General features: G+C 39.7%; 1 protein-coding gene across 6 annotated transcripts in view; it reads right to left on the minus strand.

Annotated features, from left to right (window-relative positions):
- The window catches only part of LOC116713963 (uncharacterized protein KIAA1211-like), a 50609-nt gene that overhangs the window by 6845 nt on the left and 19058 nt on the right, over window positions 1–24706 (minus strand). For 4 of the 6 annotated variants that reach the window (XM_032554248.1, XM_032554247.1, XM_032554246.1 and 1 more), the window contains exons 2-10: window positions 16381–16463; window positions 13198–13372; window positions 10997–11123; window positions 7144–7284; window positions 6994–7050; window positions 3284–3427; window positions 1390–1492; window positions 819–1110; window positions 274–724 (exon numbers count right to left, since the gene is read on the minus strand). In XM_032554248.1, the coding sequence (XP_032410139.1) occupies window positions 274–724; window positions 819–1110; window positions 1390–1492; window positions 3284–3427; window positions 6994–7050; window positions 7144–7284; window positions 10997–11123; window positions 13198–13372; window positions 16381–16463 (1573 nt within the window). Of the gene's footprint in view, window positions 1–273; window positions 725–818; window positions 1111–1389; window positions 1493–3283; window positions 3428–6993; window positions 7051–7143; window positions 7285–10996; window positions 11124–13197; window positions 13373–16380; window positions 16464–18797; window positions 18851–24706 lie in introns of those variants that run through there. The other 2 variants (XM_032554244.1, XM_032554243.1) reach the window with 2 other exon arrangements.

The following is a 24706-nucleotide window of genomic DNA, read 5'->3' on the forward strand; positions in this document are numbered from 1 at the left end:
ATCTATCTATCTATCTATCTATCTATCTATCTATCTATCTATCTATCTATCTATCTACTGTATATATATCCAGGTACGTGTTTTTCATTCATTTCTTTCAGATTTATCTTGTTCCTATGGTCCATTAAAAGCAAAAAACATCTGGTATCTGTGAAACATAAAACTTTCTTTTTTTTATGTTTATAAATTATTCAAATATGAAGCTGAAAATTAAGCAATAAAAATAATTGGAAAACTAATATTGACAGTATTCAAAAAGACATAAAGACTTACAGTGTGTTGAATGTGTTGAATGAATCGCTCCGAAACTTTGTCCTCCTCAGGTTCTTCCTCTATGCCTTTTGCTGCTTCTTCTTCTTCTTCTTCTACAGTGACCTCTTCCTCCTGTAGAGACTGAGGAAGAACCTCCTCTTCCTCTTGGGCAGTCCAATCACACGTGTCAGGACTCAAGGCGGGACCCTCACAACCAGCGGGATCCTCCTCTTCCTTCCTCTCGTCAACTTCCACTGCCTCATCCTCCGTCTCCATGACAACGCCGCTGACCTCCACATCGGGCGAGTAAGAGGTCTTTAAGGAGCTCAGCACCTCCTCCAAGAGCGAGCTCCCCTCCTCGACGTTTTCTTCTTCCTCCGACGAAGAGTCACTCTCAGAGTGGACGGTGCAGGAGAATCCTTCGGGGCCGGTCAGGTGCTCCGTCTGACCAGCAGGGGGCTCTGGTGAGACGCTAGAAAATCAACAGGTTTTATTTGAGTGGAGGAGGTTTAAAAAAAAAAACACACTGAAAGGAGGAGAAGAAGGAGGAAATGATGTGGGAGCACCTGGGACTGTCCAAGGAGGTGGATGTGGAGCTGGAGCTGGAGGAGGGAGCGTGCCTATCAATTAAGGCGTCCTGTTCTTCCTCATCTTCCTCCTCCTCCTCCTCTTCCTCCTCAGAGAGACTGGACTCTAGAGGACAGGAAGCGTCCGGGGCGTGAGAAACATCCTGTTCAGTTTCCGCATCATTTTCTCCCTCGTTATCCCCGAGCGGGAACGCTGGGGAATCTTTTTGGGGTTCGTCCTCTTCGTCCTCCTCCTGTTCGGTTTCCGCTTTCAGCTGATCCCGACTTTCTACTGAGTCACAGACAGAAAAGAGTTCCTAAGAGTCACGGTTAACTTGAAATGGGAAAACACACTGACAAAAGTAAAAAAAAACAAAACAACTAATAATCAAAATAAACAACAACAAAAAACACCATCACTAACTAAAGTTCCCTTCAGGTTCTACTTCAGATACGTAAAGGAAAAAAAAGCTAATAAATAAAAAAAGTGACAATTGCAAATGCTATTGGCCTTCAGAAACTCCTGTGTGTCTTAATGAAATGTGTTGAGCGATTAATGAACGGCGCTGACCTTCTGCCTTCTGCTGCTCCTCCGTAACGTCTGCTGCCGTCAGCGACACCGTCAGCTCCTCCTCCTCCACCGCAGAGTCGCCCTCTGTTTTCAACTCCAGGCGCTGCACAGACATGACGCGTCATCATCAGCTGCTACTTACTGTACAACGGGGTGAGGACGTCATCAAAAATGTCCTCAGAAGAACAAGACTTAAGATTTAGGCCAGGTCAGGTGTAAGTTCTGGGAGTTTAACTTATATATTTTCTAACTGTGTACTGCAGATACAGTGAGACTACGTAAATATTTGTGTACAATAAATCCATCTGTACAATCTCGGTTTTTTTTGTAGGACTAATTGGTTCCCACAATTATGACTGGAAAAATCACATAAGGTAGCAAGCAAGAATCCTAATCACAAGAAAACTAAAAGCTAGCCTCCAAGCTAACTAAAACCTGAACGGGAAAGGGACGGTTAGCCTCTTAAAGCTACATACATTTTACACCTAAAATAAAAAGTACCAGCATTAAAAAATGTAAAGCAGCAGAAATAACAGGTGGAAAAATGATATCAGTATTGCTAAGAGGACAGAAATCAAAGTAATTCAGCTAAAGCTAAATGTTCGCATCCATGCTAGCATTAGCATGATAGACCTGAGCAGGTTTATAAAAGTGTGAGAGTGAGAAAAGTAAAACATATTTGCTAAAATACAGTCTTGTCATGTACAAATGATCCCAGTGTGTATTGTCTTGTCTTGTGTATATCTTTATACTTACATGATAAACAAAACTTTATTTTATTTTATTTTGTTTCAGTGACTAGTAGAAACACGGGGTTTAAACAGGGTCTCTTCAGGTGTCACCAACTCAAATTTAAGGCTTTTTAAGAGGCTTTTAAGACCATTATGAAGTAAGGACAGTACTATGACAAAAATATACAAAAGAAAATGACATATTTTATATAGTAGCACTGCCAAGCTTTTCTTACACAGAACGCACATAGCATCATATGGGATGGCTACAGCGGTGGAGATGAACATTGTCTAGCCAGCTGCCGATAAATTCACACTTACCCATGATGGATGCAAAAAACCTACCTAGCTAGCAAGTGTAAATTAGCAGCTAGTTAGCGGTAGCTTCAACTGCCCCCAGCCAAAAAACAAAATGACGTCTGAATACGACTCAAACATTTGCCTGACAGAAAAGTCCCACCACATCAAAATTTAAGACCTGTGATTAATATACTTCAGACCAACTTACATTGTTTTTATGAATGTAAAACATTAATTTTAGCTTAATTAACAGTTTTTAAGGATGCACAGACACCTTTAATGTTTAAACAATTATATCAACTTTTTTTTGTCAAAACCTTCACTTCACCTATTGAAGCGACTCCATGTTTGTCACCTGGAACAGATTTTAGAAAGAACTTTCAGGGGCTGGAGCCCGGGGCCCCCGATTATTTGAGGGGCCAGAAAAGACTTTTCTTTTTCTTTTTTTACAAATGTGTTTATGTATTCTAAAACTCCCAATTCAATACTAGACAAGTTGAATTGAGATTTTAAGATTTTCACGATCCAAACGATAATCAAGTATTTGGAAATTCTGATGTTATAGTATTGTAGATTTCCTGGGAAACAGCATGGAGCTACTGACCAGGGAGGGTGTTAAAATTACTATGCATCGGTTCATAAGCGCTGAGATGAAAGACAACACATTAATGTACCATAATTTTCATTAGTAAAATAATTATTCTGAGCTGGACGGGGAACCAAAACTGACTCCAGCCCAGGAACCTGGCCCTGCTCGTTACCACAAACAGGAAAATAAATACCAATACTTAAAATATAAATATATATACCAAACCTAGACCCTTCTGGGCCATGTAACTGGAGGATGTGTGTGGTTGTCTTACACGGGCGGGTTTCCTCCTGTTGCAGGCCTTGTTTCTCAGGCCCAGCTTGTGCTTGGCAGCAGAGTTATCCAGGCAGACGAAGGGACTGGCCGGCTGGCTGAAGTCCCCGGGAACCGCCGGGGGGCTCACGGCTCTGTCGGACAGCTGGCGGGGGAAGGAGACAGAAGGTTCCAGCAAAGTGTTTCCCACATAACTTATTGACAAAAGCTGCACTTTCCCAGCACTTATCGGCGTAAGAGAAAGGAACCGCTTGATGTTTTTGGACTACACTTCAGGGGGGAAACCCCTTTATCCTGTTGACCTCAGATAACTCCATCCACATAGTCAGCAAAAAATAAAACAACCTTCAGAGTAATGTAGAAAAATGTTGGGTCAGACAAAATCAGGCCACACTAACACAATTCTGTTTTTTCTTGTTTGTTTTTTTTTTAAGTCAGAGGTATTTTAGGGTCCCTAAGCTGCGGTTAGCATTGAGGCAAAATGTAAAGCAGCAGAACGTCGTCTCGACAGAAACATAACGGCGTGAGGCGAGGAGGCGTGTCGAATTGGAGCGCTGTAACTAAAAGCAGACACGCTGACTGCAGAGCTAACCATCGGAATGCACCCCGAACACACAGACACGCATACAGTAGGTCAGTGTGGCTGGAAGCGAGAGAAAAAGGGTCAGAAGTAGGAGGAAAAAAAAGAGAGAGCGAGAGAGAGAAAGGTGACATGCAGAGAAAGAAGAGGTCAACCTGCACACTTCCATTTAAGGTCAGAGGAGCAGCTTGAGGATCGGTTTGAACAGAAACACATATGAACACAATAAGCAGCATCGTCCCATCAGCACATGATGGTTATTTACGGCGCTGCAGATGGGAGGCTGCGCTCTTTAGGAACGCATGAACTGAAACAAATACAGTTCTTAAATGAGAGTTTATGCATTTCAGAAGCATCAGATCCAACGATTTATGTTAAAATGTAAATAAACATAGCTAAAGATACACATAAATGCTGCTAAATGTAAATTGTAATTGGTAATTAGCCATTCTATTTATTTATGTTTATATATTTTTCCCACATAGTGCAAATATAAAAATATGGATCCTATGTTCATGTATTATCTATACCCGCCACACAGAGACAGAAACAGCACAAACAGCTGCGCTGGTACACGCACACTCTTAATGGTTTTTGAAAGGAACCAGTTAGCGTAGCATGCATATTTCTGTGCTGTAGGAGGAATCCAAACAGAACCCGCGCATGACGGGGAGGAAACGCAGAAACATTCCACACAGGAACCATGGAGAACCCACAATACGGATCAAATCAGTTGGAACTCTGCTTGTTGGAGATTTTCTTTAAGCTCACTGCATGCAGAAAGTTCCTCTCCTCCTCCAGCAGCTGCTAGCTACCTAACGGCTAATGCTTAGCAACATGTAGCTGGGTCTTTGTGCTTCAGAATTTCAGCCTGGTTTGTGTATTTAACTTGTTACAAACTTGTTTCCAGGAGTTTGTTTTTACCTGGAAAGATCATCTGAATAATAATAATAAAAGATTATTTTCTTTTCTTTTTTTTGTTTTTACCACCGTGCTCTAGGCAAACCATCACAATAGTCCAGTTTATTTGCAGAGCACATTTCAGCAACAAGGCAGTTCAAAGTGCCAATATGAAACAAGCAACAAACAATAGATTTTGTCCAATGCAATCATTAAAATCATCAAGCATATAAACATCAAACACATTGATTAATGGTCCAGTTATTAGGAATGATTTTTGCATGTTTTTAATCTCAGATCGCTGAGGGACAAACATGCGGACGCTGATATTAACGTCATTTTCAATAAACACGAAACGGATCTGGAACTAGTCAGTCAAGGCAAACACCTCACAACTACAAATACCTATTTATTTCATTGTTTTCTACTTTTTCACAAATACAAAATCTGTGGGAAATATTAAAAATGAGGAGTTTGAATATTTTGATCAGTTTCAAACTCATTCCCCTTTGCACGAAAAAAACCCCAACCTCTTCCTGTTTGCAGTTTTTAACTAAATCCAATAAGTCTTCCATCATGTGGGCCAAAACAAGAGGAAGTGACATCACCGAAGCATCTGTTATTCTATTGGCTGATGCAGTAAACAGAATCTAGCACGTAGAATCCCAACTAGACACAATGAAAATCAGACATGCAAAAAAAAAAAAAAAAAAAAAAACTTTTTCAAAGCGGTGTAACTCAAACTGGAAACATAAACTCATCTTAAATGTTTAACCGGAATCCTGAGCTTCACTGCTGTGAGGGCAATCTCCTTTAAAGGACTGATTTTATATTTTTTGTGAGCACGTCTTTTCAGCCGGTCATTTGTCACTCTTTCCAGTTGGGAACGCGCGATTGGGCCGAAATGCTTCTGTAACGACCAAAGCTTCACTGTCATTAAAAGCTCATTTGTCCCGGTTTGCTGGCGGAGCCTGCAGCCGCCGCCAGAGTCGGGAAGGCTGAGAAAGACGGCCGCTTCTCGCCGCATCCAGGGCTCGGGAGTGCAAAGCCGTAAAGCATCGAGGGAAAAACTGAGCGGCAGGGACAGAGAAAAAAAAAAGTAGAAAAAGCGACAGAAGGAGAGAGAGAGAGAGAGAGAGCGAGGTTCGTTTTACATGAAGAATGCTTTTATCTAGATCCAGGAGTTTAATGTGCAGACTCGGATCATGAGATGTTCATCACCGTAATCACATGAGCAGAAACGTCCCGTAACACAGACACACTCACACAGTACAGAGACTCTTCCTGCAGTTTTTCCCTTCGCTTTACTTACGGCAGCAGCTCGGAAGCATGTGAACGAGTTCAAAACGTGACAATCGATGGAAGGACGGGAAGCTAGTAAACTGGTTACCAGCATTTTTACTAGTTCACAAAAACCTGAACTTTTGCTCTTACTTCAGTATTTCACTCAGTTACATCTGACGTCACATCTTTTAATGACTAAAAATAAAATGAAATAAATAACACCATAAAAAAAAATTAGATTTTTCTGGTGTGTTTTTTTTCTATTCTTGAACTAGATTTGTCTTTTTCTTTTCTCTTGCTTTTTTCATTTTTGCCTTGTGTATGAAAAGATAAAAAAAAAAAAAAAAAGAGTAAAATTTGGAATCTTACTTGGGTATGTTTTGGGTAAAGTATTTCAATCAGTTACATTTGAAAACATAATTTTTATTAGAGTAAAACTAATTTTTTTTAAATCCAGAAAAAAAAGCTGCATCGCTCCTTCAGCTTTTATCTGTTGTCATCTATTTTTTTTGTCTTATTTTATTTTCTTTCCTTTTGCCTTTTTTGTTTCATTTCATTTTTTCAGCATTGTGTGTGTGTGTGTGTGTGTGTGTTTTTCCTCCCTTTTTTTCTTTGCGTGTGGAAAGGTTAAAAATGACCAAAATAAATACTCGATCAATTGATATTCATGATGTCATACTGGCTGCTCACAGTTAATTTTGTATTGCATTTTAACAGTTAGGGACCAATATTTTCTAATTTCTTTTGAGAAATTCACAAAACTTTCTTCCTTCCAACTTTCACCTACAGTACATTTTCCATGACGAACTTGTTACTTTTACTTGAGTAGCATTTTACACCTGTAAACTCGCTCGTATTTAAGTAAAACGTCATCAAATTAACTGCACTTCTACTTCAATTTCTCTACTTTCCCATCTCGGCTAATAAACATTAAAGTGTTTCTTTACCTGCTCGTCGCTGTCTACTCCATGCAGGCTGTTGGAGCTGGACCTCTCAGCTTTACTCTGAGAAAAGCACAGAAAGAAAATAAAAACATTAGACCAAAAAAACTCCAGACAGACTGCAGTGGTGTGTGTGTGTGTGTGTGTGTGTGCTACCTTGACTGAATGAAGGGGTGTGTAGTCGGGTGGGCTGCAGGGCAGGCCGTCGTCCTCAGATGTGGCTCCGGCGTCTTCGGTCTTCTTCACACACATTAAGGACGGAGGAGAACCCAGCCTGATGGCCTGCTTCAGCTGGAGCTGCAGACCAAACATCAGCAGCAATAATAAACACATTTTATTTCTCTTTGCAGTGCCTGCAGAGTTCAAAAGCACCTTTTTTTTTTTTTTATTATCCCAAAGGAAAATTTAATGTTGCAATTCATATTACCATGCATCTCCAAAAACTCATTGTGGACAGCGTTGCTGTGGGCCTCCTGTAGCAGTCAGCTAGCAGCATGTCTAAGAAAGGTTTCTGACTGAACACTGTTGCCATGTGACGGTCTTGTGACTGTCGTCAGCTCAATTTTCAGGCAGCAGAAATGATTATTTCACAATGAAATTTTCTAAATGACACCATTAGCAAGCGCTGCTAATCCAACTCGTTTGCTTTAGCCGCTCCCCTTTAAATCTCACGCTGGCCGTACGGTTGGGAAACCCGACAGACAGACCGAGTTCTGGATGTGATTCTGGTCCGTCATGAACGACGGAGGACAAGGAAGCTCGAAAACCACTTGGGAAAACTTTTTACTTTCTTTTTTCTTTACATTTTTCTCACATTTTGGCAGCTTGTAAGTCAAATTAAAAAAACAACACATCACATGTTTTTTTTTTTAAATGTATTTTTAATTTAAGGGTAGTCCACTTTTTTATTCATCTCTTTGAATCAAACCTCTGGGGAATCGCTTCTTTTTCTCAATGTTCTAAAATCTTTAATTTCCCCCCCTCTTTCAAGTCTTGTGTCAGATTCTAATTTAGATGTAAGATTTGGACTTTGACTAGTCCATTTCTCGAATTATGTGCTCTGATCTAAACCAGTTTGTTGGTTTTTATTCACGCGACACCTGGAGCTGTACTTAAACTACACACAGAGAGGCTCAAATAACTCATTTGAGGAATTTTGCAAACTGTTACTTGTGAATACAAATGAATGTTCCTATTTTCAGAATCTAATCTGATAAAACAAAAAAGTTTCCTTCCATTCTTCAATATTTGCAGGGCGCAGATCTGATAGAAGATGTGTTAATTCGCTTTCCAGAGATGATAGGAATGCCCAAAGTTTTCACTTCCCGTTTAATAATTACACATTGGTAATATTTTGAGTCAGTGTGGAGTATAGTTAACAGCGCGGGACTTTTGCGGAGGGTTCATTGACAACGGAGGGTGAAAGTTCTTGCACGTTCTGTCGGTATCACAGAAACTCAAACAGGTTTCTTATCTCCATGCTGCCCTCTGTCAGGCACTGAAGGGCTCATTTACTTGGGCACAAAGCAAACACTGGAAAATACAGCTTTCGTTGAGCGAGTCTGGACGGCCTGCTTCAATGATTAGAAATAGATACAGATATTAGAAAGGTTCAGACATCAATATTCATGTAGAGCTGCTTGACTATTGAATATTAGTTAAATAATTGCTTCGTCTAGCTTTATTGGTTCAGAAAGATAAAGTTGTTTGAAACAGAACGTTGATTTAATATTGAGTTTCACTTGACTTAAGTTGAAATACATCGCCACATTCAGTTTTGAAAATTTATATGTTTCTGTTTTTGTTGTGCGGTAACTGTACATACTAGGGCAAAAAAATTAGAAACAGCTGGAAACACATTTTGATGTAAATAGGAAAACTGATGTGAGACTCTTTTGAAATGAGACCTAAAACATCATAAGTAATTCTGTTTAAAAGGTAATTCTACCACGCAGCTGCTAAAGAAGTTTGTGTCTGGGAATAAGGCTAGATTAGCATACAATTTTGTCTTTAACCAAGACTGGGCTTAAAAAAAAGTCTGTTGTTTTTATTCAGTTCATCTCTAATATGAAGAAATTGTCTGTGTTTTCCTAATTTCATTTTGTATATTTCACTGTGTCCTCTTAGTAAAAGCATCCGAAGCTCCCAGGGATAGATGCTAATGTGCTACTAGCATCAGACATACGCTAGCAGCTGTGCTAGCATACTTCTTTTGAAGTTTCCTGGCACTCAGGTAAGAGTCTAAACTAATTTGCCAGCAGTGAATAATAGTGATATTTTAGTTTTATGTATTTGTCCCATTTCAGTTGACATAGATTTAAAACAATTCATTTGGTAACATGTTTGGTGGATAGTAATCTTGTTTTGTGTGTGTGCTGAATGTAAAAATACAGAACACCGCTAATAGTCTGAACGTGTTTACCTGGCAGCGCCGCGCTATTTATCCTGTAGGTCTCATTAGATATTGATCTTTGCATGGCGTGCTTATATTTAGCTCTGGAATGACCTAATTCCGCTCATCAAACAGGAAGCCCCCGCTGAGAGCGAGGATTAAGCTGGGAATATCTCCATCGGATCATTTTTCTCTCTAAACTCAGTTTATGCTAATGACTGTGTCTGAGCTCCCATCTGCCAGACGTATCGCTGCGACTAACCCTTTGGAGCGGCTTCATATCTGAAGCTCCAGCTGCATCATCTGGCTTTTTTTTTGGTCCGTAAATAGGCCCCAAACACTTCCTCTTTATTTCGACTGCAGGGAAAGTTTTCCTCTTTAGCAAATCCCCTTAAGGAGCAGCTTAATTCCTGCTGTCCGTAGCTGAGTAAAGCGGTTGCACTGGAGGTCACGTCTTCCCCTTTTAGACCGCTGTTGTGACAGACGGATATGTGCTTCATCTCAGTTCCTCCTCCTCCTCCTCCTCTTTGTCATCCAGTTACTTTTTCTTTGATTACCTTTTCTGCCATAAACACCTAAATTCTAGTAATTCACTTAAGTTTAGAGTCATTTCTGATGATTTATTCCCGTCTTTTACACTCTGTCCTCTGCTATAACAACTGGCTGGAAATCAAAAGGAGCAAAGGTCACGTGACATTAAAGGGACAGTATTTTTTTTTTTTACAACCATAGTGCCATTTTATACCACAATCAAATAACTACATCACTTTCGTTTGTTATAAAGTTGCTGCATATGACTTTAAAGAAATTTGACTTTGTAATTTAACGCCTTGAAATTGGGCCTCTGTCTCTTTAAGAAGCTCCTGCTCTTTCTGAAACTCCGCCTTCAGGAAGTCATCATAGCATTATTCCTCTATAACCCTTTCACAACGTTTTTACCAGCGTTTGACTGAGAAGTGGCTCCTACAATGAGCTCAGCTGATGCATGGTTCCACCAGGTGTTTACTAATTGCAGCTGGCTAGTCTGAAGGAGCTGAGTGGGTAAGGTTGTTCTCGGAAGCTTCGTTGTCGAAGGCGGAGGCTAGGTCCATCAAGGTGTTTTGCACAGCTCGGTGGTTGCCATGGAGATGAAAAGATTCCTCAAACATGCATAAAAGAATCAAGGCGACACTTCAGGTATGTTTTGATGAGGGAAAAACATTATAACCTGATGTAAGGCTCAAATGTAAACTTCACATAATACTGCCCTTTAAGCAAATTTTATTTTACTGTACTGAGGTATAAAACGGCTCTTTGGACAAAACATGTTCATGAGCGAGAATGATCAAGTTGTAAACATGTGGCAAAAGTTCAACCTATGGAATTGGAGCTGTAATCACAACACAAGAGGGCTGAATATAAATGCCCACCACACTTTTCAGACCTCACTTTATAATTACACACTACTTCAAGTTCGTCTTTGACATTAAATTCCTCTGGAAAAAAATGGTGAAAAAAACAAAGAATGAAGACATTTGCAGGACACTGCACCTTATCTTACCACGCCACATGAACTGGCTCTTGATTCAGTTTTTAGCTTCTGGGGTCAAAGGGTAAAACTCAGCGGTTGATATTTACCTGTAGGGATTTAACTTTCCCGTGAATGCTGTCCTGAGACGCCCCGAGGCCCTCGTTAGCTTCTGATGAGTCGGAGACGAAAACAGAGTCGTGTGACAAGGCCTTGTTGCCCAGACTGATCCTAGACCTTCAGGAACAACGGATAGGAAGAGAAAAAAAGAGATTTTTTTCCCCCAAAATGTTTATAATAACAAAATAAAAGCTGTAAACACTATTATAACAATACGATTTTCTGTTACTTCTTATGATGACTATTGGAAATAATTTTTTTCTTTTTAACAAGACACATCCTGCGACACAGACAAAAGGCCAGCGGAGGCAGGAAGTGGGCACGGCTTGTGAAAACAAAGAAATCCTGAACCTGTCGTCAGGAAGAGATGCTCCACTCCTGGTGGACAAAAACAGGAAGCGCCGAGCCTCCGCCAAGGAGATGAACCTCAAAACACAGTCTCTCCTAAATCAACTCTACACATGGAATTTAAAAAAAAGAAATAAATGAATCTAATCAGGCAGCAGAACTCTGTGGGGCAGAAACACAACAGTAAGAAACCATTTTGGATTTTCAGTCATCTACAGGGAAATCAACAATATTGGTTCAAACTGATTGGAACTTCTGAAATGTTTTTTTTTTTTTAGACAACAGGCGCAAGGGTACACTGACAATGATTTAGTAGTAAATATCCGAGACCTCAACTGTAGCAGTGAGTTTCCTTTTTAATTAACAGAAACCAATAAAATGATCTCTTTGCCTTGATTTTTTTAATCACACTTGGTTGTGGAAAAGCAATCCGAATCAGTTTGCTCCTATGAAAATACTGCTGCCTCGCTTGAAAAATTAGAACTTTACTGTTTTAACCACATTTTTTTGGTTCAGTTTCAATAGTCCAGACTTCCAGACTGAAATGTAAAAAAAAAATAAAAATAAGTCACTCAAATAGTACTCTTCTGGCAACATGAAGTAGGCAAAGCCTAAACTAACTCAAGAACAAAATGGAAACAAAGTCACTAGGTGCGTGCAAAACTGTCAATATTCTGTTATGTCAGCAACACAAAGTTTCATAATTATACAGTATGTGTTGCCATTACAGAAGAAACACGATTAAAATCCCACATGAATAAGTTTGATCATGCAATAAAGAATCTGGTCCCATGATCCTCCAACTACTTCCTGTCCCCTGCTTCGTAGTTTGCGCCAGCGGCAACGTCCGGTTGTTGATCACGTGACTCGTATGATGCGAAATAAAGTGTTTCCATTGCAGTTTTGCAAAATAAACCAATTTTCCAATTTCCCAAAAAACAAAAAAACCCCTCATGCTAATGCCGAAGCTTTATATAAAAAAAAACAGGAGGTTTTTTCAAAATGGCTGCATTTCCACTGAGCAAATGTATTGTCAAAACGTCAAATTGCGGAATTATATGGTCAATGCAGCTACTGATATCTATCGGTCTGCAAAGTGTTACAAAGCCATTTCTAAGTCTTTGGGACTCCACAGACAGAGGGAGCATGGGAGAGTGGTGAACTTTTCCAGCAGTGGCTAACCCTACCAAACCCACAGGAGTTCTTCAGAAACTGATCCACAAGACCATAAAATACACCAGAACAACGTCTAGAGGACTTAAAAGAAGACAAAAGTCACATTTACCAAAAGCACCTCTGATACAGAAAACTTTTGGGAAAACATTCTTGGGACTGGAGGCTTAAAAAATGACAAGGTAATAGAAAGTATTTGCCCTGCTAGATCCCACAGTCCAACATGGTGGTGGTAGAGTGATGCTCTGGGGCTGTTATGCCGCTTCGGGACATTTGATGAAACCATAAATTGTGCTCTCTACCAGAGAAACCTAAAGGAGAGTCTCTGGTCAACAGTTTGTAACTTTAAGCTAATGTGGATAATGGAGCAGAACAACTTCCTGCCAATTATCGCAAATAACTGATGATGGTTGTTGCCGCCATGAGTTTAGGGGGGCTTGAGGGGGACTCCTGTAAATCAGACCCAGCCAGGTTGAATTGGACAGCTTTTTCCCTAATAAATGACTTGATTTGTATTTACACATAACCCAATGTTGATTTCATGATCTAAAACATTGAAGTGTGTGGGTTAGGGTTAGGTGGGGGGGTACAAATATATTTCCCGTGGCCCTGTGGTTCCTAAAAGTAAGCGAGTAGAACTGTATCGGTGTTTAAATGTGTGTGATCGTACCCAGAACCCTTCTCCTTCTCGGATGGGGTCAGCGTGTTGTTCTCTGACGTTTTGCTGACGTTGTCACTCGACTGGCTCCCCTTCAGGCCCTCCTCCGCTCCCACGCTCTGCGGCTCTTTCCTTTTCTTCCGAGCAAACAATTTCTTGAACGTCTGGAACTTTGATTTCTTCTTTCCTGAAAAGAAAAAGAAGAGTAAAAGTCGTTTATTCCAACTAACTGTAAAAAGATGGCACAGTGGAGTATGATGGTATGTTACAGAGGAACGCCTTGCAGACGCTAGAGCATCTAGATCACTACAGACCGTGGAAAGCTGCAGGTAGAAGTTCAGGAGGAACCACACACCAACACAAAAACACACACTCGCCCACACACAGACATTTTAATACTTGCAGACCATCACACACACACTAATGCTTCTTATAGCGATGCTGTGGAATCACCAGCGGATATAAACTGCTTCCATTTAATGACAAACAGTTTATTCTTCTCATTTTGTCATGGTTACAACTACAAAAGTCAGTGGATTTTATTGGGATTTTATGTGACAAACAAACAGAAAGTAGTGCCTAATTATATAAAAAAAACTTAATTTTCAAGAGCATGGTGGAAAAAACAATCACCTGACCTTCATCTGCTCCTAAAATGAGGTAAATACCAAACGTCGCACCACGTCGTTTCTTCCACTCTGATTTGTCGCCAAGCTTTAGTGACAGAAGTTGTAGATTTTAGTTGTGAATGCCAAAAAATAATTTAAAAATTAAGACCGTTCTGAAAACTCTTTTGGCTTGGACTAGGTTTGGGCGATACGGACAAAGTTTTAGTCACGATATTTTGTGGTAAAATGATAAAAGTGACTATAAGAACTATTTATACCTTCATTTTTATATAACGTTTTCTTGGCTGTATTGTAATTGCATGACACAGTAATTATAGCTACACAAACACAAGTACTTTCCCATTTGTAATATTATTCTTTAGGACACCAGTCGTACTGTGATTTGTGTCTCGAAAGTAAACGCAAACATTTTCAAATGTATTCAGCATGTATATTACATTGAATTTATATTGTAAATAATAAAAAAATTATAATAAAAGGTGTAGAAAATAGTAAAACAATAATTCCGACAATATAGACGGTTTTGAGGGATTTAAAACATCATTAATCGATGAATCAAAATTCTTCTGATAAGAAATTTATTGCGATAACGATAAACGATACGATAAATGCCCACCCTCCGACTTCAAAAAGTGATATTCTTTTTATACAAGCTCCATCATTTTTGCCCCGTTTCTGATCCGAGCTAAATCACAAATATGGAATTTTAAACGTGAACATTTCTCACTTTATCCAGGAACATTTGGCATTGCGCTACATGTATTTTTCCTTTTTGAAACCTTCCACGAACAAATTCTGAGCTGCAATAGCGCTTTCGGTCATAAATAATCATTTCCTATCCAAACAGGTAAAAAATTTAAAAAAAAATCTAAATCAAGTGATACGTTATATGTTTTATTAATACGTGAAGCACAAGAAGCCTTTCCGCATGCCAGCAATAAATATCAGGGGGGAAGCACCACCCAACCTCGTCATTTACTGAGCCATTCTCCACATAATGTATCATTAAACCAGGAAAAAGGCCACCAAGCTGGTGTAAGGTCACTGCAGCTCTGCTGCTGTAAAGCTGGGTAAACCTTGATTTGCCAACATTCAGCTTCTAAAACAACAATAGAAGGCCTCAGAATAGCAGCACGGAGAATTCAATGGACGCTAAGGTCAGAAACGAAGGAGCTGATCTACTCTGACTCAGTGAGAAGGTGGTGACCTTTGAGGGGAAAAAGCACGCAGCGGACTGACGGAGGAGAGAGGAGCTACCGTGTGCACTTTGTTTCGTTGTACTTCGTGACAAATCGCTTATCCTTTCTGGTAACAACTGTGGTCACGACAAGTTAAAAATAAAATTAAAAAAAAATCACACGTATGGCTAAATTTGTGGTTCCAACATCTCCACTGGCCTACAGTCGGTAGAGACATGGAAGAACAACAACAACAACAAAGTATAAATTTGCCTAAGTTTATTTGTTTTTAAATCAAAACACGGGTAAAGTGAACAGCAGTGGCATAGCAAACTTTAAAAGTTTCGGGGATGAGTTGACAAATAAAGGGTTGAGCTACTTTGACTGGGTCCATCTCTAAAAATCAAATATCTTCACATGTTACAGAGTAGCTCAAGAAACGTTGAAATACTACCTGAAAAGCAAGAAATAAACATATTTGCAAGCTTAGCCACAAAGTTGAATATTAAAACTTGTTTGTCTTTAATCTTAGCGATTTCGTTTGTAATTTCTCATATGTGTTGCCGTATTTTTATTTCCTGGGAGTAGGGGTGGGCATTTATCGCGATAAATATCTTATTGTGCCATGAATTTTGATTTATCGTTGTCACGATAAATGATGTTTAACGTTTAAAACCTCCCAGAACTGCCCCTGTTGTTGAGTTTGATAGTTTTACTATTTCCTCCACTGTTTGTTCAACAAAATAAAAACCAATACATTTGAAAAGAAGGATGAAACCAGTCACACTTCTTTATGTGACTCGTGTCCTAAAGAAGCGCAACAGAAATGGAAATGTTTTTTCAACAGCATTATTTGTGTTTGTGGGGCTAAAATTGATGTGACGCACAATGGCCTAAAAACAATTTAATGGCTCTTATTGTCACTTTTATAATTATCACAATAATAACACAAAATACAGTGATAAAACTTTAAGACCACATCATTATATTGTTTAGTTTATTGCTTCTTTTTCATCCAACAAATACTCAGATCAGATAAAAAACAAGTCTATGATTGGCATTTAGTTGTGAATACAGTTGTTTGCACATAAAATAGTACTTTGCATGTGAGAGACGTCAAATGTTTTTGGCCCTCCTGGCTTTCCATACATAAGGAGCAGGAGAGCCAGAGTTTATCAGAGTTGAGCGCTTTAAATGACTAATTTGTTTGCTTAGATTTATATATGCGCTCACATCAGTCTCACTGCACACTCAGATTCGGTTTCAAAGTAGCTGTCCTAGAAAACCCTCAAAAAAAGTAAAGTTAAAAGTAAAATCATAGTCCTCTGCATATTTGTAGGCTCTATTAAATATAAACTAAAACGTCAAACAGACTCAGTTGTACGTACCCGAGCAATCCTCCTGGACCTCAGCAGGCTCCTGATTGGTGGGCACGTCTGGAGATCCTGATGCCATGGCAGCACTGTCACTGCTGAGGAGACACAGGGGCAGAAATGATGAGCATCACCTTATAATACAATTACATTAAGTCCCTTTATGAAAGGAGAGAGCAGTAAGGCAGGGAAACATGGGATGCATTAGCTGAAAGATGATGCAGCCATAAAATTAAAGCTGTTGTAGTTTGTTCAGCAGCAGCAGAGCTGAAGGGCCTCTTAGCTGAAACAAATACTCAGTCATTCACACTGTAATATTGTGTTATTTTTTTCAGGCAGCAAAGTTTAAAATTATAAAATAAATAAATAAATAAAAAAAGTAAGTGAACGTTTCAAGTTCCACTGATGTTTAATACCAGATCCGACCCGATCTCAGCTCCGCTTCCAGAGGCCTGCGTCTCCGCGCTAAAATGTTTACGTCGCCCAAACGGCCGATGCCCAGCAACCTCCAACACAAACTCAAACTCAGCCAGGAGATGGCTTTGTTTAGATGCACCTGGTTAGAGTAATCCGCACAGAGCGCGGACCTCGGGATGCTAAAGAAAGTGGATAAGCTAATGTCAGGAGAGTTGAAAAGAAAAGATTTTTAAAAACGTTTTTAACTGAATTACTGGTGTTTTTTAACATTAAAGTTCAAATGAGTCACATTAAAGTTTCCAATCAAGTGCTGACTGTACTGTACAGCACTTCCTGTACAGTTTTGGCAGGAAGCTAATTCATTAGCTACATTAGCTTCACGAAAGAAGCTAATGTTTCATTATACTGGTGAAGTTATACTCAATACAGTTAGGTCCAAAAAATAATGTTTTTTTTTTTTTTTTGACTTTACAACATGTACATTTATGCTTACACAGTCGGGTAGGACAAATTAATAAGCTTAGATTTTTTAGTGTTAGTTTATTTTATGCCCAATAAAGTGAAAGAAAACGGTTCATTCCGGCACTTTCTCCTTGTAAAAGGACTTCGTAGGGAACGCTATGATAACATGTTCTAGTGATTTTGAAGTTGTAAATTTTTAAAATCTTAACATGCTTCGATACCAGTACTCCAGGCAGACCTTCATAAATATATGCAACTTTTACTGTGCTAAAATCAAAGTAAAGTACAAGAATGAGCTTGCAGTCCTTTTAAACGGGACAATGTTTGGTTCTTGGTGTTTTTCGCTGGACCGGAGTCTCTCTGGAAATCTTCTTGTCAGCTGTGTTTACTGTAAGATGTGTGTTATAGAAACAGGAGGAACATTCCAGCGGGCTAGCTGAGATGCCAGGGGCAGCGGGGGTGTTTCATCAGTGTTACCATTAGACAGTCGTATCGGCTCCACAATCGGCATCTTAAAGTCAGGAGATTCATCATCGATCTCTACGTTTACCTCGGCACTCACAAACAACAAAACCAACAAAGCAAATTGAAATTATTTTTGAATTTCGGTGGTATTATTCTCATGTTGTAGCATTGGCATGAACCCGAATCAAATAATCCCGAATACCGTTGTTGCTGCTGCTGCTGTGAGCTGCGCTGCGCTGGGTTGATCATTTCCTGTCTGATGCCACAGGGACACACTGTGAGCTCACACAGGCATAACAACAACACACAACTGGAGGGACTTAATAACGTCTCAAGGAAGCAGATACAGAGCCACGAACAGAAACAAACACGGACATTCACGCCACATGTTCTCTGTGATATAAAAGGATGAGGAGCAAAGATAAGAAATGGGAGGAAATTAGATTATGGAGGTTAACACTCAACAGTTCAGCCACAACGCAAGCCTTGATCCGAACGTCCGCAGACAGTTTCCCCCTTTTATAGTCATTGTCATTCGAACGTAAAAATAAATCTTTTTTTCATTTTAAATTTTGCCAAATGAAGGCAGAAATTTGTGATCAAGCATTAAAGGCTTTTAAAACGGTGCACGTTGCATCTAAACTACACTCGTACCAACTGTGTGGTAGGTTTAGCACCAATTCTTGAAGACACATTTCATATATTTCCAGCAATGCTGCAGTGATTCAGAAAAATAATCCAGGACAACACGTTTCACATGTTCTATTTTGCATCATATGGGATGTTATAGTTTGTGCCTCTAATGTGGGAACTTGTATGAAGTCAATAGATAAGACACTGACTGTATATAATCAATGGAAAATGTATTTTAAAAATCTGATCCATATCCTTAACCTATACTTAAAAATGTGTTTTATTTCATTTAGCATGTTATTTTATGAACTGAGAATATTAATGTTAGATGAAAGTAAAGGGAAAACTTTACTTTCATTGGTCCAAATGAGAAATGTGTGGGAAATTTCTTCGCTCACGGATGAGGTGATGAGGGTTAAATTTAAGATTAGGGGTCAGGGGTCAAAGTGACTGACCTGGGCCCGCTTCCAAAGCTGGCTCCCAAAGGTGACATCCTCCGTTTCATCTGAGAGGACACACAAGAAGGAGGGAGAACAGAAACACAGAAAGAAAGAACGATGGATTTGAAACGTTTGGGGGGAAAAAAAGTTCCAGATTTGAAAAATTTGTTAATAAAGAGTGAGGGGGGGGGAAAAAAAGAGAGGAATGAGACAAACACAAGACAGAGAGAGCGACCGGGGTCAGAGAGAGGGGTTGTGGGAAAGCAGTGTGAAAGGACAGAAGAGTTTGTTAGATAAACAGAAGAATATTTGGACAGAGAGAGAGAGGCTAAATGAAAAACAGACTTACAGTAAACACAGATCTGCTAACAGAGGCCAGCAGTGAAACTTACAAGCTAAGAGAAGCTCACTGAAATCTCGTTAACTTCTTTCTTATATATGAAAAGTAATTTTTTTTTCTTCGCTGTATTAGTTCAGGGTTTACTAACGCAGCAAACTGAAAACTGGGTCTAACCTACTAACTTGACCAATAACAAATGTGCCTAAAAACCAAATCTAACCTGACCTTTTTGATTAATTCAAATAATTATATCAAATATAAAAAACCTACCAAAAAATTTTAAGTATTAGTTTTACAGAGCTACTTTTCTTAGTTCCTGTAATAGCTAGCTGGACTGCTAGTTTGATATTGTAACATTATTTTTCACCTCAACCATAAGATTTCTAAAGCTATAAATGTTTTTGATTCCATCTCGGCTTATGACAAAAATCTGATCGTCTTTGCTGTCAGTTTTGCTCTTATGTGTAAATTTTCTGTTCTGTTGAGAAGCTAAATCTGCTAGCTAATATGCTAGCATGTTCCAAGGTATTTTGTAGATTGTTTTCTCTTGACACAGAGCCTGATAAAGTAATATTAGAGAACACGGTAAACCCAAACCGCATGGAAAGAGACACTTTGACAAACACCGATGGGAAGAAAATTGTGGTCCAGTCCATACTTGGATACAATCTCCAGATGCCTGACGTGCCATCCTCATCTGTTTAATCCATTATAAGCCAGCATAAACACCATAAGAATGTCCAGTGATGTTACCCATCAGGAAGGAGACAGGTATGACACACACACAGACACAAATGTGGGTGCAAAATGTATCAATCAACTCCACCGCAAAAGCAGGAAATAGCATGAAGATGTTGGCTAAAGGTCCTGGGTGCTTTCTGATGTGTATGCAGCAGTGACGTGCGGTGAGGTTCATAGCTGGTGAGGCACTGACTTAATCATAATCATATTTACAAATGTAGACCCCCTGCATGTTATTGTTTACATAAGGAAATTTCGCGCATGCGGACAACGCTGGAGGGCAAAAAGACAATCCTTTTACGTCATCCATAGCCGCGCTGCCGCCGTAACTCCGTTAACTCAATTTTTATGTTATATGCACTTGTTATGCATGTTACACATGTTATGCACCTTAAAGCTAATGAAACGAATGAAAAATATCTACCGTTGTGACCAATTTTAAACCCAGCATATGCAATAACAGCCTTTCACAAGCAGACACATAAAAAAGGGTGTAACGGACCTGGGAAGAGCCGCTGACTCTCTCAACACGCCCACATTTCACCCGTTTACCAACGAATCCAAACTCCACGGCCAGGCCGCACCACCTGCCTTATGGGAGCAGAAACATTTGTTCTGTTGTAAACAGTGTTTACTTTTATATCATCTCTAATATCACACGCTTTTCTTTTCTTTCCCCCCCCCCCCCAGCTGACGTTTCTCCACGACGGTTTCCTGGCAGCTTTTTATGAACTTGGTTTTGTTTCAGATCCTAATCCTTCAGATAGCATTAGTTTGCACTCAGCGCGAACCCTCCCAAGTGCATGATTAGCTTTATTTGGAGATCCATGAGGATGTGCATATGGGAGACTGCCTGTGTGTGTGTGTGTGTGTGTGTGTGTGCGTGCGTCACATTACGTAAGCATGGATTAACACACTGAGGTATTCGGAGCAGTAGTGGGTGGGTGGGGGGTTCTTTTATTAGCGGGTTGTAAAAACCTCATTAACACCTGCACACTCCACATTGTAAACATGTCTTTATACGCCTGTAAGTTGAAATCTGTGCAAAAACGAGGAATCAAAAGAGGCTTTTGCGATTCACGGTCTTATGGATCGTCTATCCAAGGGAGACACAAAATGGTCCAAAAATGGACCAACGGCATGCAAAGAAACGTTGAAATCGAGGTTAATGACAGAAAATGAGGAATGGATTTAGAAGTGAACTGTGAACTTTGCTGTCCCCGTTGACTTTAGCTCGACTTTGCCCACAGGATTTCTGTACTTATGACGTAAAGCAAATCCAGTCTTGTCGAGTCTTAATCCCTCAATGGAGCTAGTGTTACTAAACCCTCGGCACCGCGGCTTTCCGGTGCCGACTGTCTGCTACAATCACCAGAGATATGCAAGAACCTGACGTGATGCCTGATTGAGGGTTCTGATCTCCAATTAGAAAAGCAACTCTCTAAGAAAGGAGAATAAACCTGCTGACAGCCACACCGTTTCTGTTTACACTGCAAAAACACAAAATCTTACCAAGTATTTTCTAGTTTCTACTGGAAATATCTTAGCACACTTGAAATAAGACAAAACTTCTTATAAGTACATTTTTTGCAAGACATAGGAGCTTGTTTTAAATCAATAATTCTTTAATATTGAGGTTCACTGGCAGGTGATTTCACTAACAATACATTTTCCCATGTTACAAGTGGATTAACCTGCCAGTTGAACCAGTCATTCCTTTAATTAATGTATGCATTTGTTTACATCTTGTCAATGTCGAACTTCAACGAACTTTACTGATTTTTATGCAATGGACCAACACAAAACAGAACTTACTGGTCTACAAGTGATACTGGTGCACTAGTACACCAGTATCAGATTTTCTTAAATATCAGAGACTTTTAAGGAAAGTCTAAATTCTTTTTTAATTACCAAAAATTTTAAATAATCCCACCCACACCCCTTTGCCACTTTGTCCTTAAAAATACGTTACACAGACTAAGCGGCAGAAATGAGGTCGTAATGGAGCAACGGGACAGTCTTCACTCTTACAACCTTGTAACTGTGTGAATTACTTCGTAGACTGAAGTGTCTTGTTTACTTTATGTTTATTGTTGTCGTTTCCCCTCTTTTGATGCTTTAAAATTTAAAACTGAATAGAAAGCTTTAATTACATAAAAAGAAGAAATTACAAATGACAGAAAGTATCTTTAAAAAATACCTGGATTTTATTTCAGTCCACCCTTCTGCGAGTTGACACGAATTCAAAACAAACAGAAGCTGTAAAACACGCTTGTCTAATAATATGGTAGCTCTTGAGTGGGCTAACATCACTATGAATATATGGAAACACAAGGAGTGTAGTGGTGGGAGAACAAAAATAAATCCAGATTTTCCACGAATTCAATCTTCAAAAACAGAAAATTGGATCGTCTTTCTACTTTGGGTTCATTGTAATACTAAATATAGGCAGCAGAATATGAGAGGTCTACCAAAATGGATGGCTTTAACATACCAAAATGTGAGAATTTAGACTTTGTTTAAGACACTGTATGTCAAAATGTTATTCAGCAGGAAAATTAAATTAACCTGCAATTAATTACCTGAATTAAATGCAGGTAACATTTTCAAGAAGTGGAGTACAGTAAACATGCTTGGTATAACTTGCTTTAAATCACTAGAATAATTAAAGAGCACAGAAAAAAAACCCCCAAAACAGACAGCAGATGGAAAGTTGCATAAAGAACAAATATAACCGAATACAGCAGAAGTCTTTAAATGGAGAAAAGGGCAAAATCCCCATGAAGCACCAGATAAATCTCAGATAATATTAATAAAAGCTCACTGACTGTTTTCTGTCAGCTGTGGACAGAAGACAGCCTCCGGTTGTGTGGCTGTTCATTCTGAAAGCGGAGCCATGTGAGAGCCGTTAGTGCTGAATTACCCGACAGCGTCGGTGAACGGAGAAGCTGCCGTCTGCCGTACATTCCTCGTTGGACGGGAGCGACTTTCACTCTTTTCATGCAATGTTAGCGGGAAAAAAAAAATCGCCACATTTCATCATGTGGATTCTATTTTTGAAACCTAATCTGAAACAGTGGGAGTTTTTTGTTGTTTTTTTTTAGCTGTCCATCCAGGAAGGAAATAAGGAATATTATTATTATTATTATTCTCAATAGGAGACACAAATCTAGTCTCAGAAGGAAAAGCTGAGCAGAGGAAGTTATTCCCAGTAGCATGGTGAGTTTGAGACAAGCTGACCGTCTTTCATTTTTAAAAATGTGATGCAGATATTATTAGTCAAGGCAGCAGAACCAATAAACTTGACTCACTTGGGGGAAAACACGACGGCGCAGCTATGATTAGGTCTGTTTCAAATAGAAACAATGATGGTTCATATCTTCTTTATCCTTGATTCAAAAAGAGTTGCATACAAATTGGAACATTGGAAAACCATTAAAATATTGAGATAAAAGTGTAACTACCTCCAGAAATTAGAGTCAGAACTCTGGGCCCTTCCAGAACGCACTGTCAACCAGAAGAAACATGTTGATCAAATTAAAAGATTACTTTTAACCTACATCTGTGAAAAGAGAGTGAAACGTCTTGGGCTTAACTGTAACATCTTAGTGACTGCTTGTTTATATCAGGCCGTAAACACCAGTGACCTTAATGTGTCAAGAGGAGACGGTGAGGCCGTTTCTCCTGCCCGGCTCCAGAACCAGCTGTCTCCAATCACCATTCACCCAGGAACACCCGGCCTCCACATCCACTCACTGCCAGACCTTCAGATTCAGTGAAACATTTAGACTTCCAAGCTTCCTAAATATGTGAATGTTTCAGTAGCTTTACTAAACCAGTGTTCAACATGTTCAGATTCAGTTCTGCCAGAACTCAAGCCCTAATCTGCTACCTCCGATCTTCATCACCCCCCCCCCCCCCCCCCAACAACAATCATCATCTTATGTGGTATCTATTAAGACCTGAATCTAACCATTGACTCATTGCCTCAAAGAATGTCAATGAGACAGTAGGAAAACAATCACTCAATGTTTGAGTTTAATTTCAGTCATCACGATGTCTCCACTACTCCGTCACTTTTCAGTCACTAAACCCCCTTCTCCATTGTCGAATCTCACTTTAGCCTGTTAATGTCTGGTTCGGTTCTAGTCAAGTTGGGTGTGTCTCCATTGGAAAGTCTGTTCCTCACTGCCTGAGAGGAACGTGGACGGGCAATGAGTGCGCAGGAGATGTGGTCGACATCTCCTACACATGATGATGTCGTTTTGCGCATGTACCCTTGGATGGCCAGTTTATCCAAAATCTCTTAGCGCATTTGTTCTTTGCTGTCCAGTTGACGCTGTATGCGCTCTTCCGCCACAGTTGATAGAAAGGTCTGGACCTCAAGGTGTGACCATGGGACTATCGATTTGCAAATCGCCAACTACTACTGTCTCGTCAATGAACGCTGTCCGCTGCCAATCAAATCAATTTCGCCCAATACCTGGCTTGGCCTGCATCAATCTATTAAGAGTTTCATGACCTCCTAGTAGCCAAGTCTCTTCCAGAGTATGGACATTTACTATGACACACCCAGGAAGTAGTCACTGTTGATTCATCTTTGAACAGTACTTAGAATTGTAGCAGTCATGCTAGAGTGAGTCATACCACTATGCAATATTAATATTACTGTTTGCATCGATGTGCATGATCTAGCCAGTTGGCTGTGTTGTCATTGCCTGTGACGCCCACAGTTAGGGTAAGAGATGATGGCTGAGATGTTTAAGCATGTCAAGGAGTATAGCACTATTGTTTGTAGATCTGGGGTCAGCAACTCCAGTCCTGCAACTTTTGAGTGTGTCCC

The sequence above is a fragment of the Xiphophorus hellerii genome, chromosome 23, assembly GCF_003331165.1.
Source record: "Xiphophorus hellerii strain 12219 chromosome 23, Xiphophorus_hellerii-4.1, whole genome shotgun sequence".
NCBI lineage: Eukaryota > Metazoa > Chordata > Actinopteri > Cyprinodontiformes > Poeciliidae > Xiphophorus > Xiphophorus hellerii.